Source organism: Chlorocebus sabaeus, chromosome 9 (genome assembly GCF_047675955.1).
Source record: "Chlorocebus sabaeus isolate Y175 chromosome 9, mChlSab1.0.hap1, whole genome shotgun sequence".
NCBI lineage: Eukaryota > Metazoa > Chordata > Mammalia > Primates > Cercopithecidae > Chlorocebus > Chlorocebus sabaeus.
The window spans coordinates 68,721,500-68,737,230 of NC_132912.1; the positions used below are offsets into that span (position 1 = coordinate 68,721,500).

General features: G+C 54.8%; 1 protein-coding gene across 2 annotated transcripts in view; it reads right to left on the minus strand.

Moving 5' to 3' along the window:
* Window positions 1–15,731, minus strand: part of CDH23 (cadherin related 23) — a 168,515-nt gene that overhangs the window by 78,825 nt on the left and 73,959 nt on the right. For both annotated transcript variants that reach the window (XM_038009089.2, XM_073019067.1), the window contains exons 17-21: window positions 10,978–11,038; window positions 9,583–9,731; window positions 4,800–4,935; window positions 2,900–3,288; window positions 883–984 (exon numbers count right to left, since the gene is read on the minus strand). In XM_038009089.2, coding sequence (XP_037865017.2) covers window positions 883–984; window positions 2,900–3,288; window positions 4,800–4,935; window positions 9,583–9,731; window positions 10,978–11,038 — 837 coding nt within the window. The remainder of the gene's footprint in view (window positions 1–882; window positions 985–2,899; window positions 3,289–4,799; window positions 4,936–9,582; window positions 9,732–10,977; window positions 11,039–15,731) is intronic.

Sequence of the window (15,731 nt, forward strand, 5' to 3'; positions counted from 1 at the left end):
TTCCACCCCACACGCTTGCACCAACCCCCAAGAGAGGGAGGGGGTCCCCTTGATGGATGCAGCAGCTGAGGCATCAGGACAGAGCCCCACTGCAGTCACATCTGCCTCCAGGACTGGCTTACAAAGGGCTTTCTGCCTGCAGTCTCTTGCTGCTTCCATTACATCCTCTGAGGATGGCAGGGATGCCAGCACGACCCTCATTTTGGACTTGAGGAAGGGAAGTACAGAGACGTTAAGCAGCTTGCCAGTGTCACACAGCCAGCGAGGAGTGGAGCTGGGACAAGGCCTCAGTGGTCTTCCAGTGACTCCTTTGCTAGTGCTCTCCCCACCCAAGACCCTACCGGGGCTAGGCAAGACACAGAGGGCAGAGTTGGAGGCAGGGGACATGCCCCAGAGGGGCCTGAACTTGGGTGTGAGAGTGGAGGCACTGGAAGGGGGCCTGCTGCAGGCATGTCCACGTGCCTTCTCTCTGGGAGAGATGGGAAGGTCCAGGGCCAAGCAGAGCCCGGCCAGCCCTGGCCACAGCCAACAGCACAGGGGAAACTCCAGTCACAGGCTACTCACCTTCTGTAGGCAGAGGCAGCAGCAGGAGGGGAGCGAGAGAAAAGGCAAAGATGCAGATGGTTAGCAGTCTGTGGCTCTTCCAGACCCCACTCCCGGCAGTGGTCTCTGGAAGTGCCACCCTCCCCCTGCCTGAGGTCTCATCCTAGCCCAGCATGCTGGGAAGGTGTGGCATGGCTGGACACGGCGAGGTCTCAGGCTATCAAGACCCTCGCCCACTGCCTGGCCCATACATTGGGTGGCTGGGGAAGATGGGGGTTTGGAAGTGTCATGGCCGGCGAGGGGCTGCACCTGAGGGGCTCTCGCCCTGGTCCCACTCACCACAGTGGAGTCCACCTTGGGGCCGCCGTCATCTGCCACCACTGTCAAGGTATAGAAATCGCCCTTCTCACGGTCCACCAGGCCCTGCACTGTGATCACACCCTGCAGGGAAGGGGTCAGATGGGTGAGTAACAACATCACACCCTTGTTAACCCCGGTCATTCTGCCCACTTTCCCACCTCCATGTCACTTCCTCTGCCCGGCATAACTTCCCCACGACACTCTGTCTGTTGAATGCCTTCTTCTCGCTCACTTTCCACTGGGAAGCCACCTCTTCCATGAAGCCTTCCTGCTTCCCCAGCCAGGTATGACTGCTGGGCCCTGAGGGGCTCCACTACCCCTCTGTTGTAGTTCTCTGCACATCTTCCTTTGGTGCTCTCTCTGATTTGCATCCTGGATTATTTTCATTTCCACTTCTAGCCTGAGAACTCTTTGAGGGCTGAGAAGGCTCTTGTTCATCTTTGTGTCCATTTGTGTTCCCAATATCCTCTAGGACAAGGCCTGTCACGTTGTAGTGATTCACACCTTGCCTACTTTCAAAGAAGGAATTCTGATAAAAGATACACTGAAGCAAAGATGGAGGAGTAAGAGCCTGGCAGTAGATAAGAGACTGGTGCACCAGACAACTAGCTAAGAATAGTTATTGTAATGAAGCCCAACATTTATATCTGAGCTTCCTAACAGCCAAGGTGAAAAGGGAAATAAGACTTGTAGAGCTTTCTGTGACATTGTGATGTAAGAAATATGCATTTGGTCTCTGTCCCCGGTTCCTGGCACACAGCTCTTAATCCCCTGGAGTTTCCTAGGTGATAGAAGTCTTTTGTTCTAATGAGGCAACTCTTGGTGGGCTCCTGGGTTGGGGCTGATCACCAGAAAGACCAAGCCAGGATGAGCAGCTTGAAATGTTCTGCCCCGCCTCCACACCCCTTATTTTCCAGACAGGGGAGAGGGGTTGGAGATTCAGTTAATAATTGATCGTACCTATGTGATGAAGCCTCCATAGACATTCCTGAACTACAGTGTTCAGAGAGCTCGCAGTCTGCTGAACATGTAGGGGTGCCTGGAGGGTTGGCATGCCCAGGGAGGGCACTGAAGCTCTGAGCCCCTTCTCCCATGCCTCGCTCTGTGTGTCTCTTCATTCGGCTGTTTGTTGATATCCTTTAGAATATCCTTCGCAATACCTTGGTAATAGTGATTAAAGTGTTTCCCTGAGTTCTGCAAGCTGCTCTAGCAAATTCATGGAACTTGTGGAGGGGGTTGTGGGAACTCTGATTTAGCCGGTTGGTCAGAAGCATGGGTCAAACAACCTAGAGGTTGTGATTGGCAGCTGAAGTGGAGGCAGTTTTGTGAGACTGAGCCCTCAACCTGTGGGATCTGACACTATGGTGTCTGCTGGGTAATTGCTTGGTGTGTGGGAGGGACTGAGCTGTGAGCCTGTGGGATCTGATGCTAACTCCAGGTAGAAATATTCAGAATTAAATCAAACTATAGGATTCCTAGCTGGTGTCCAGAGAGTTAGATAATCGGTTGCTGGTATGGGGGAAAACCCCACACACACTTCGATGACCAGAGGCGAAGGGATCTGTGATGGGTGTGAAAACAGAAGGAAAAACAGTTGGTTTTTCCTACTATAGACTTTCCTTGTCTAGTAACAAGAAGGATACCAGCCTGCATAGGTATAAACTTTATCTTACCCCTACATACGAAAATGGGTGTGTTACAGGGATATTTATTTCAGGGACTTTTTTTTGTTTCTTTTTGAGAGACAAGGTCTCACTCTGTTGCCCAGGTTGGAGTGCAGTGGGGCAAACGCAGCTCACTGCAGCCTCCAATCTCCTGGGCTCAAGCAGTCTTCCTGCCCAGCCTCTCAAGCAGCTGGGACTACAAGTACATGACACCACACGTGGCCATCTTAAGGACACTTTACGACAAAGAGGAGAGTGCTGTTCACATAGAAGCAGCTCAACCGATGTTGGTTAGATTGGAAGAAATGGTGCTCCCTGCCCCAGCCCCTCACCGTGATGGCATCTATCTTGAAGAGGGCTTTGGCCTGGGTGCTGGTATAGGCGTCGAAGCGGTACGTGATCTGGTTGAGGTTGTCGATGGAGTAGGCTTGGACCCGCACAATCTCGGTACCCAGTGCCAGATTCTCCAAGATGGCAACCTCGTACGAGGCGTTGGAGAACTGCACAGCCTCATCCAACTCGTTGAGCAGAGTGATGTAGACGCTGCAGAAGCCCTGGTTGAAGGGCGGGGCCTGGTCAGTGGCCGACACGTTCATCATGTAGCTGGTCTTGGTCTCGTAGTCCAGGTAATCCACGGTGATGATAAGCCCTGTGCTCTCGTCAATCTCAAACTTCCCCTCTGCGCCCGACAGGATGCGGTAGTTCACCAGGCCACCGTCCCCTGCAGGAGGACACAGAGACTGTGCAGTCCCAGATAGAACTGAGTGGGGCTATGCTGTGGCTTCTCAAGCTGCCACACCCATACCCTCTGGGTGGCTCACCCAGCATGGGCTGCCCCACCTCTGTGGGAGGGATCATCCCCAGAGATGAGGCAGAGGATGGGTTAAGGTCAATGTGGATGGCAAGATCCAGCATGCACTGTTGAGCCTTCCTCTGGGGCTTGGCCTTGGCACTAGAGATATGACAGAGGGAGTTGGGTCTGCTCCTGGAGCCTCAAAATTCAAGCTCATGTACCTCCCTTTGATATCTGGACATACAAGGGTTGGGGAAATGAAGGATCTCTTGTCGTGGAGGCTTTGATCTAGAGAGCATCCTCATAGGTGGCCAAGCCTTGGTTTGGTCCCTTCAACAGAGGGCCTCAGTGTCAGGGACACCTTCCCCCATCGTCCCCACTCCCTACACCCCAAATTCCTGTGCCTTGAAACAAACCATTCAATCAGGAGCTAGAGCTGGCATTCCAAAACTGAAGTTCACAGACCTCAAGGGGAGGTCAGGGAAGGGAGTGGTCATCAAACCACTCTGGGAATCCAAGACTTCCTTGGAATTACTTGGGGACTCTGACTGGATGTGCATTTTTCTGGGGAGGGGATCCCTGACATAGAAAAGGCCAGAAACCATGGGGCCGTAGCCTAAACTCTACTAACGTGCCTGAGACTCCGCCTGAGAATCTGCAGCCATTTCTCCCTCCTCCCCATCCCATGTGTGCCACAGATAATCTGAGGATGCTGAGAGGGGGGTTAGGGGCCACCAGAGTAGCTGACATGAAGGATGAGCAGCTCAGGGAGCCTCTCTGGGGGACGGTGGGTCCCCAGAAAATGCTCCTTTTCAGTCATATCGCTGACTAAGGCACAGGCTCAGGCCATGCCTCAGACAGCCCAGGCCGCACAGAGGGCCACAGAGACCCGGTATGCTTCCCCTTCATTTTGCGCTGCCGGCTGTGGCTCTGGGGCTTGGGCCCTTCGCAAGGTTCAGGCTGCCTTCAGGCTACTGCCCTGTAGCACAGAAAGGCATTGTCCCTTGCACAGGGTCAGGGGGGCTGTGTGTGCTAGGCCCTGAGCTGGTCCTGGAGGGCATGGAGGGGCTGGAGGAGCAGGCCAGGCCACAGCCAGCTTTCTGATGGGTCCTCTTTACCCCTCCCAGCTCTGCTCAGCCCCTCTCCAAAGGCTAGTGGGAGCCGCTGGGTCCTGGGATGATGGAGCTGGACTTCTCAAGCTTGTGGCCTCTCCTCTGTCCACCCAGTGGTTAGGACAACTCTCCCTGATTCCAACCCTCTCAGGCCAGGGCATCTGGTGGGAAGTGATCAAGACTATCCCAGCAGCCCCTCTCTGGCCCAGACATGGCTAAATGGGGAGCCTGAAGCATCAGGGATGACCGTTTCGAAGGAGGGGCTGGGTGAGCCGGGGAGGTTTGCTCTGAGCAATGGGACCCCCAGCTTCCTCCTGCCAGCCTCACCAGAGTCTCGGTCTGTGGCTCGGACCACGATGACTGACGTTCCAATGCCTGCGGTCTCTCGAAGCCCCAGACGGCTGTACTGCTGCTGTGTGAACACGGGGGCCTCATCGTTGACATCCTCCACGTACACAATCACCTGCGGGAGCCGGGCCAGGGGTGCAAGGTCAGGGCGGGGTGGAGGCTGGGAAGTCCAGGGCTTGGCCCGCTGTGGCCAGCTAATGTGGTCACTGCTCTCCCGGGCCTGCTATGAGCTCCTTCTGGGACCCCGGGCCTATCTGGTGTGTCACTGTGTCCTACCACCTTGCACAGCACCTGGTGCGTGGCAGATGCTCAAACATTACTTGTTTTGGAATGAACTTCATCTTGCTCTTGGCTCTTTGACTAACGCTGTGGGAACGTCTGACTAATTAGTGACTCTTTGGGGCCACCAGTTTCCCAGCTATGAAGTGGTAATATTAAGGTAATAATTCACGCTCCATGCCACTCCTAAGGTTGTTATGAAGACAAATGAGCCAGGGCCTGCAAAAGTTCTCAAAAAAATTCAAAGTGATCATAATCAAATATCAAAATATATCTTGGAGAATACAGGTTAAAATACAATGGCAGTTGCAGTAGAGAATGTCAGTGCTCAGCACTCTTTACGATTCTTGTGCACCTTCTCACAGCCAGCTCCCAGCCCCTCAGGCTCTTTGGGGAGGACCAACCCCACCTCACTGCACCCACACCCGGGCTGCTGGAAACCAGCCCAGTGAGCAGAAATGCCTGGGAACTTCCGTCCCCTAGGGCAGCCCTGAGCCAATGATTGATGGGCGTGGAGAGCAAAGACTCCACCTTCCTTGGCCCTGTTTGGGGCAGTGAGGGGATGCTTTAGGGCTCCCTGGGGGATGGAGGCCTAGCTCCCTCCATGCCACTTTGCTGGCTGTTTTTCCTTTCTGGTCGCACCCTGTTCCACCTTTTCCTGTGGGCGCTTCTTACACATTACTTTCACACCAATCCTTGTCTCAGGGTTTGCTTCTGAGGCCCCCACCCAAGGCAGTGGCTGTTTCTGAATTGTGCAATTACACATCATTTTCCTCACCGCTTAACAGCACTTTCTAAGTCCTCTTTATGAATGTATGCATTGTACATCATGGACATAATACAGTTTAAAAGGTGTTTATGGAGGTCACCCATGGTGGCTCTTGCCTATAATCCCATAAATGTGGGAGGCTGAGGTGGGGGGATCTCTTGAGCCCAGGAATTTGAGACCAGCCTGGGCAACATAGTAACACTCTGTCTTTGCAAAAAATACAAAAAATATTAGCTAGGGGTGATAGCACGCACCTGGAGTCCCAACTACTAGGGAGGTGGAGGCAGGAGGATCGCTTGAGCCCAGGAGTTTGAGACCAGCCTGGGCAACATAGTGAGACTCTGTCTTTAAAAAAAAATTAGCCGGGGGTGGTGACATGCATCTGTAATCCCAGCTACTAGGGAGGCTAAGGCAGGAGGATTGCTGGAGCCCAGGAGTTCTTAGCTTTTAGCTCTTTGCTCTGTGCTGTGGTGAGCTGGCCCCAGAACAGGAGAGGCACCCTCTTCCCAGCCAAACAGAGCCAGGGCTGGTAGGAACTTGCCAACAAAGTGGAGAGAGGAGCAAATAGGGAAGGGGCTGTGACTCTCCATACAGACTTTGCATGTGGTGACCAGCACTAAGGGAGGGGCCGGCGGCATGTGCAGCAGAGGCGTGTGTGTCTGGCACCTGGTCACTGCCTCTGGGATCAGCCCTGCTTTCTCTTTGGGGATTAGCTGGGAATCAGCTGGAGAGAAGTGACACAGCCTCTGGCTGGTAGAAGCCAAAAACAGCAGCCTGACCAGTGGAGGACTCCAGGGTGGGGAGGGTGGCAGGGCTGGGGGCGAAGAGGCATAGGCGGGTAAAAGTTTCTCTGCATCGCTGCTCCTAGGGTTCTCACAGCTCTGCTGTGTCATTAGAATTTTCATGTCCAGACAGACACCCAGAACCCACTATGCAAACTAACGCGTCCACTCCAGAGCGCAGCTGTTCACAAGCTGGAAACTTCTAAATTTGGCTTCACCCAGAACTTGGCTGGGGAAGATCCTGGGTAGGGTGGGTGCGGGGGGAATTTGCATGGATGAATTTCGGGAACTCTTTCTGTAAACAGAAACTAACCACTCCTCTTTCAAAACTGTGAGCCTTACCCTTCCTGAATCTACTTGTCCAAATGACCTTGACTCCAAGAGTTGTGAGGAAAAAACAGGGCCGGGCTGACAGTACAATGACAAGATGAGAGAGGTGGCACGGAGCTGGGGTGTGGCCTGTCCTCCATGAGTCTGGCTACATGCCACCATCCTCTGGTTGGTTTCAGCCTTGTTTTTAGCAGCAGAGACAGGAGGAGGCAAGATAGTTTGCGAACTTCAGAGGCACAGATGTACAGGAAGCAGAGGTCTGTCAGGTTCTTGCTGAGCAAGTGGGAGCTACTGGGCTTCCTGGAGAACCAGACCTGCTTTCTGTCCAGTGCTGTGCCTGTCCAGTGCTGTGCCAGTGCAGTGCTGTGCCTCAGTTTCCTCATTTGTAAAATGGGGTGTTAGTGGTTAGGAGGACAGGAAGAGGAGGTGTGCGTGGGCATGTGTGTGTGTTTGAGTGCGTATGTGCCGTGTACACCCTGAGACACCCAGTCTTTGTGGGGACTGTCTCACTCTGCACTCCCTGGCCCCTCACTGGGGCTGTCCCCGGTCTCTGAGGCAGGAACTGGAGGATGTGGATGGTTCCTGCAAGCTGTCTGTCCCCTGCTGCTGGGAAAGTGAATCCAGCGGAAAGCCAGAGTCCCCACATTGCCTGCAGGAACATCCCCAGCTCTCCCGGGTCTCACAGGTGTGGAGGCTGTGTGCTACAGTGCCACCAAGTCCCTGACCCAGGGGCCAGCCCCCAAATTCTCACCTTAAAATTACCCTGAGGGGATGAGGCAGTGGTTTCTGACTGGGCTCTGAAGAGGCTTGTGTGAGGCAGTGGGGTGTAGCGGTTAAGGGGACAGGCTTGAGCTGGCTGCCGCGGCATGAAGCCTGGCTCCACCCTTACCGCTGTGTGACCGTGAACAAGTCGGCGAATTCCTCTTTGCCTCAATCATGTTATCTGTAAAATGGAGGTATTAACAGTGCCAACTTCATAGGGCTATTATGAGGATTACAGAGGTTAAAGTACACGAGGCATTTAGAAAAATATCTGGCACATATGAGGGTTTATTATTCCTCAGGGTTCACGGGGACAGGGGCAGGAGGTAAGTAGCTGAGCGGGTGTGGCTCTGGGAGCCCCACCCCTGCACTGATCGTCACAGCCTGGCTTCGATCTGTTTTACACCGTACCCTGGGATGCTGCATATCATTTTGTTTAAACAGAAGGTTTGTGGCTAAAAAAGGTTTGCAGCCACGATGCTGAGGCATTGATGGGAGCAGATCCTGGAGGCAGGCGCCCACCCTGCCTCGGGGAGGGAGTGGGGAGCGAGGGCCACATGGAGGGCTGTGTTAGGAAGCCTGAAGTTTAAAGACCCAACCCCAGCTTCACTGACATCCGTCACTCTGTGGCCTGAAGTGGGCCCCACACAAGGCAGGCTCGGATGAGGGCGTACTGACCAGCCCACGAATGAGACTCACAGTTATGCAGGCCAGCATGGCTGTGTGCATGTCCAGGTCACTGTGTCTGAGTCTCCATCATCAGGACCCTGTAAGAACCAGGGGATCTGACCCCCTCAGCCATTTCCACAGGGCAGGTCTCACTCAGGGCAGTTGCAAAGACCCAGGTTTCTTCCCAGCACTTCCTGGGGCAAAGCCTTGGGGGTGTCAGCAGGAGCTGGGTCAGGGCTGAGTCACCCGCCCCAGCACAGTCCCTGCGCAGTCAGACCCATCGTGTTTGTGATCGTGAGTACCGGTGACCACTGCTCATTGTTTCCAGCCTGGGGGAAGCAGGGGGTGGAGATGGGGCTGAGAAGAGGAGCGGGGCGCTCAGTTCTGGGTGAAAGTCCCTGCTTGCTCCGCCTGACTCTTCCCATCTCCCTCCTACTCCTAATGTCCGGGGTCTGACTCACTGGTTTAGGGGAAGGGGCTGGGGGCCGCTGAGTGTGCAGGGGTAGGGGTGAGGTGGCCTTGAGAGGTCATCTCAGTCATCCCCCTGCTGGCGGTAGTGCACATAACACAACCAGTGGGAGCATCTGTGTGTAGGTTTTTAGCCATTCGGGAGGACTAAGGCTGATTTGATTTTGGCTGCACAGGTGAGGCTGGGCAGAAAAGAATACATTTGATGAGGCAGCTGGGAGAGGTGACTGGAATATGTTAGGGTCACTTTCATTGGAAAGGGCACTGAACTTGGATTCAGAAGATGGGGGCTCCAGTCCTGATTCTATCACTAGCAACTTCTCTGTGCCTCAGTTTTCTCATCTGTAAAATGAGGTTGGCATCTGTACCTCCAAGATCACCCATGTGAGATTTCCTTGACTTACCTTAGAGAGCTCTGTGGATACAGGGGTTAGTACAGTAAGGATACCTCTTTCATCCCTTAGGACAGACGTCATTATCACTGACTCCTTTCCACAGCTGGAGGAACAGACTCAGAGCAAAATGACAAGTCCAAGTCCCAGGCTGGGCACCTGTCACTGAACCCTTAGCCCCAGATGTCATTCAGCTCCTAAACCTGGTGGTGGCCCTGCCCACACCAGGCACCAACTAATGGCCTTCTCTGTTCTAGCGGTGGGCTTGGCCCCGTCCTGAGGTCAGCACCCCAGCCTGCCCCGAGACTCACCCTGACGGAGCTCCGCATGGGGCCCAGGTCGTTGTTGTAGGCCTCCACTATCAGCACGTGGGATGAGTTCCGCTCTCGGTCCAGGGGCCGGGGCCCTCGCATCAGGAGCCCATTGCTGACATGGATTCGGAAGTTGCTGCCATGGTTACCTGCGTGGAGGGACAGACCCCCTGGAATACCGGCCCTGCCCAGAAGTCTCCTGCTGTGCCGGCCTGCCATGGTTGGGGGCAGAAGTTCCCATGCTCCCTCCTTGTGAGGAGAATGGGGGTCTTCCAGGACACGGAAGTCACAGTGGAGAGGAAGCTGGAGGACTCTGTGAGGTGGCACAAGGCAGATAGGCCATCCCCAGAGTGGTTCTCCTGCTCCAGGAAGGCCTGCAGCTCTCTCCTGAAAGCCTTCATCTTGGTGTTGATGGTCCCCAGCAGGTGGGGCTCCTGCTGGTCCCCCTCGCCCTGCTCCTACACCCACAGATGTGGGTAGTGTGAGGCCTTTTTAACATTTCAGAAGAAGCTGGGGCACTCCAAAAACAGGGACCGAAACCAAATTCTCCATGGGTGGTTGAATCCAGGATTTAGTGGACATCTCAGCGCTGGTCCAGCACTCATTCCCCTATCTTTTGGGCACAGCACCCTGATTTTCCTTTGGGGATCTACTCTTCTCTACTCTCAGTCCATAACATTTGTGGGCAGTGACTTTACCCCTGATTTGAGAAGTGGGAGGATTAACACGTTTTATTCCCTGGCCATAGTGATTGGTTCAGGGATGGGCACCAGATTCTGGTTGGACCATTGAGACCCAGTTCCTGGGGAGTGTGCTGCTGGGGGCTGCCCTGGGCTCTGGGCCCTATCTGTCAGGGCCATAGCTTTGGGAAGCTCTGCAGGACACCAGAGACTTCAGGAATACGGCAATTAAAAGCCACCCGGGGGTGTGGTGGTTCACGCCTATAATCCCAGCACTTTGGGAGGCCAAGGCAGGTGGATCACGAGGTCAGGAGATTGAGGCCATCCTGGCTAACACGGTGAAACCCCGTCTCTACTAAAAATACAAAAAATTACAGGCACGCGCCTGTAGTCCCAGCTATTTGGGAAGCTGAGGCACAAGAATTGCTGGAACCCGGGAGGCGGAGGTTGCAGTGAGCAGAAATCACGCCACTGCACTCCAGCCTGGGCGACAGAGGGAGACTCCGTCTTAAAAACAAATAATCAAAAAAGCTGCCCCCTCATCGACCTTGTGTGAATAAGGAGAATGTCCCTGTCTCCTCCCTCTGGCCTTGCCCCATGTGTACAGCCCTGGGGGTTTTCTTGGCTTCATCCCCCAGACCTGTGGAAGCCTAGAGAAGCTCTGCCCTCACCCAGGCAGGAGGGTGGGCCCCCATCCTAGGGCAGCCTCACTTACCATGGAGGATGCGGTACCACACACGCCCAAACTCGCCCTCGTCCGCGTCTGTGGCTTTCAGCTGAGGGAGAATGAGACACGAATTACTTCTTGAATGCCACCCAGCAGGGAGATAAGAGATTTTTAGACCCCCTTTCCTTCCCTTCACGCATCCTACCGCATCCTGCCAAAACCAGCGGTCTCCCACAGAGGCTGGGGGTGTGTCTTTCTGATCCCCATGAGGATGTCCAACCACTGAAGGCCCCTGTGGCCCTGTCCAGGGCCAGCTCTGCCCCGATCCTCCTTCAGGTTCACAGGGAGGATGGGGGAGAAGGTGAAAGATGGCACTGCAGCTCGCTGGGTCGAGACTCTCTCAGGTTATCCCATCCCTCCACATCCCTACCCGGCGCCTTTCAGAGCCCAGGAACCTCTCCCAGGGTGGCTGGACAACAGGGTTGCTTCTTGCCCGCATTTCCTTGGCCCGAAGCTATTCTGGCCACACTGGGTCCCAGCCAGCACTGTACACTGTAACGGTCACTTCGTAGAAGCCCAGGAGCCCTCCTCCCACGTGAGTGCTCCATGTTCATTCACACGCACCATCACTCCAGTCTAGCTTCAGATCGGCCCGGCTGGCATGGCTGCACCTCAGGCTTATGAGTTTATGTGTTGCCTCTGGTGGGCTTGTGTGTGTAGGGGATATTGTTGTCACTCTGAGACACTGCCTAGTGCTTAGCCCTTTTTACAACAAGTCCAGCCTCAAGGCTCCTGGCAGAACCATAGCTGACCCCAACATGAGTCCTGTCAAGCCAACAACTGAATACCTACTTTACCCACTGTCCACCCAAAACAAGTGGAGAACAACCCCCCACTCCCCCAGGGCAGTGCAGGAAGAGGCTGGAACCTCCCATGACATGTCGTCCTGTCGGATCTGTGGTGAATTGCTTTGTAAGACCCTGGGCTCTCCCACTTCTTCTGGGTCTGCCCCTCTTTGTCTCACCACCTCTCACTTCAGCCCTGTGGTATGCACGGGAGCTGCCATTTTCTTCCTGACCCTGCCAAGATGGTCAGAGGGGATTGGTCCAGGACCAGGTGCCTGATCAAAGCTCAGCCAATCGCATCCTTCTCTGGGATTGTTGACCTTGGGCCCAGAGAGATTGAGTCAGTCTTTCTAGCAGTAAAATGTGGGAATATCAACAGCCCCTCTCTTGCACACCCTGGGCCCCACCTCCCACCACTCTCTCCTCTTAACTGCCCTAGCACACTGGTCTCCTGGCTGTTTCTTGAACACCAAGCGTGTGTTGGCCTCATGGCTTCTGCCCTGGCTGTTTCTTGGCAAGCTCTCCCTCCAGATATTTGCATGTTCATGCCCTCATCTCCTTCAGGTCTTTATTCAAATATCTTCTCCTAAGACCCTCCCTGAGCACTGCATGTGAAATTATAGCCCCCACTCCAATGTCCTGGCCTTCCCTACCCCTGGTCATCCTCTGATACACGCTATCTTTGTTTATTGCCTATATCCCCACAGGAAGGAAGGGATTTGTGCACTGCGATATCCTTGGTCTCTGGAACAACAATCCTGGCACACAGTACGGTCAAACATGTGAATGACTTAGAAGCAGAGCTCCAGGGAGAGGAACTAGGCTGACACTCAGTGAGCACGAATGAAGGACACATACAACACTCAGCCCTGGTTTGCATCCCTGGGCCCAGCTATTCCAGGAGCCCCTCTGTGCCTCACTCCCTGTTTGATTTTTCCTTTGATCCTGTGGGGTATCCCAGTATTGCTCCAGTATACTTCTCCTTCTGCCTAGATTATTATTAATTTTTTGTAGAGACAGGGTCTTGCTATATTGCCGAGGCTGGTCTTGAACTCCTGAGCTCAAGCAATCCTCCCGCCTTGGCTTCCCAAAGTGCTGGGATTACAGGTGTGAGCCACCATGTCTGGCCCTGCTTAAGATGATACAGAATGGATTTTCTTTCTTGCCACCCAAAGCCCTAATGCAGGGTTTCCTATCTCTGCTCACTGGACAAACCTGCAGAGAAGATGGGGATGGGTTCCTGCTAGCAAAGATCAAGAAAACAGTGAGGGTGGGATTGGCTGAAGGCTTCCAAAGGAGGGAGCTGGGTTTGGAAGGATGGTGGAAACCTGGCTTAGCAGAGAGAGGTGGGAGGAACATTTGTGCTGGGAAACAGTGTGAGCCGAACTAGAGGCAGCTGGGGAGGCTGAGGAAGGAACTGGGACCCCAGTCTGGAGTGAAGGGCTCATGCAGGGACAGCAGAGGGCTGTGGTTGGAAGAGTGGAATGACAGCCTCAATCAGCAGCACTGAGGCCCTGGAGCCTCCACAGGACGGCGAACACAGACATGGTGGTATGCAGGGAGAGCAAGGAGCCTGCAGCAGGCACTGGCCTGGTTGGGCTCGATGCACACCTGGACACTGCTGTAAGCATGTCTGAGGATTCTGATGAGCATGTTGACGGTGGGGAAGAGGACCGGCACACTGGAGCAAAAAGAACAAGGGCTCTGGGTCAGGCACACCCAAGCATGAATTTAGGATTTGTCACTTACTTTCTATGGCACCATGGATAAGGCCCCCTTGAGCCTCAGTTTCCTCATCTTTAGACTGGGCACAATGATGACCAACCTTGCAGGGTTGAGAGGAAGATCAGAAGTCATCCTGCAAAGCATCTTGGCTGGTGCCTAGCATGGGGATGTGTGGTAAAGGTTGACATGAGTGATGCCACCTTCTCCAGGGAGCCCTCTTGATTTATGCCAGAGCTGGGGATGGCTGGGTTGCCCCTTGCCTTGCAGTTCTTTCTCTCCCCATTCCCTGAGAAGTCTTAGGAGCTGGCAGGTGGAGGGATATAACAGGGTGCTTCAATTGTCCAGATCTGGAAGGGCTCAGGACTAGGAAGACAGCCATGTTGCCCAGAGCACGCCCTTGCGTGTCTATCCATGGTGAGATTTCCTTGATGCCTCCCTGCTCCAGCAGCCTGCACCACCCTGGAAGCTTTGCCTTCTGCCATCTCAGGAGTAATGGGGGCCACAGATGAAGTGTTCAGTTGGTTTTAGAAGAGGAAGTTAAGGAAAATGAGGGCAGTGAAGGCTGTGATGGGAGGGGCAGGAATCCCAATGGGGGCTCTGGGCATTGGGAACACCTTTGGGCTGGATGCTTTGCCTACACTGGATGCCTACTGCCTGCCCCTGCCCACCCGGCACAGGGGACACACCAAGTCCCCCACCACTCCCTTGCTGGGTGCCTCTGGGCAGGTCACACCTCTCTGGGCCTCAGTTTGGTCCTCTGAGAGAAGAGGGGGGCTCTTCTCTCAGAAGAGGAGTTAGATGACCCTTGAGGACCTCTCCAGCCCTAACAGCCCATAGGAAAGCTCCTGTCCATCTTGGGGTTGGCAGACAGTGCCTCTTTTTGTGGGCAAGGGCAGGAGGGAAGAGCTAAAAACCATAAACCGGGGCTCCAAAAAAGGGAATGGGTCCGAGGCTCAGGTCTTGGACAGAGCCATGACTCCCGTCTTGAGTTGCACTTCTGGGAGCTTGGAGGTCCCTGGTGGGGAAGCTGCGGAAGACTTGGGCTCCTAAGCAGGCAGCTGGTTGCCAGGGAAGCTCTGGCTTCTGGGGAGAAAGAAGGCTGGGGGAGGGAAGTGTGTGTCTGTGTTTGTGTGTGTGTGTTTGTGTGTGTGTGGTTTGGAAAGAGCCTCCGGTGGAGGTCTCCTGTGGCTCACTCGCACTGTGGGGAGCATGGCCTTCGCAGTCCCTCACTCTTGTGCTTTCTTCCCTGGGATACCCCTGACCTTTGAAGATGCCCCTCACCCCTCGCTTCTGTAGCCAGACACCTTCAAAGGAAAGGTGCTTTTCTAGAAGCCGAGGGAAAAGCCTGGAAGGAGCGAGACCCAGGGACGCTGCAAGAGGGGCCTCAGGGGCTGCCAGGGCCCAACACTCTGCCTGCTCCCCTCCCGCCACGGCTGGTAACCTCTCTCCCGGGTAACCTGGTGGCTGGCAGCTACTGAATAGCGACCCGCTGGCTGCCGCCGACCATACCATTCACACTTCCAACAGGGGAAGGTGAGCGCCACGGGGCCACAGAGGCAGTAAAGCCCTCCCTCTGTGTCTTCCCAGAGTCCCCCAGCGCTGAGAAGGCTCCAAGGAGACAGGCTGGAGCGAGGCGGTGGGAAGGCGAGGGAGGGGGGCATCCTAGAGTCTCTGGACAGCTCCCTTCTCCCTCTTCCCAACCAAGTTGCCATCTCTTCTCCCTTAGCTATCCCCTCCCCCAAAGCAGAGCCCAAACTCTTCCAGACAAAGCCAGGTCCAGCTGGGGAGTGACGGGGAGGCCACTCTGCTGGCCAGGCTGACCGAGGGCTACAGGGCACAGCAGAGCCTGGGCAGGGCTGGGGTCACAGGCACTGCCCAGGGCTCTTTGGGCCTCCCTTCCACAGCTGAGAAGACGTCTCCACGGAGCTTGGGACAGCTGAGGTCTGGCTCTGAGGTCAGTGCTTGGGGGACTGCAGGAGAAGGCTTGGAGAGGGAAGTATGGTGGAGACCCTTGCTGAGGGACTCCTGGGAGAATGTGAGGGTGTGTTGAGACCTAGGCAGTCCTCTGGTTCTGTAGAGAGTGGAAACAAGGCCCAGCAAGTGGTAGGGACCAGCCCGAGGCCACACAGCAGTCTTCTCTGCCCACAGCAGGTCCTGCTCTGTGGAACTCCAAGGGAAGAGGAGGCTTCTACACTGAACTTGCAGAGATATGTCCAGAGCAGGGCCTGCTGG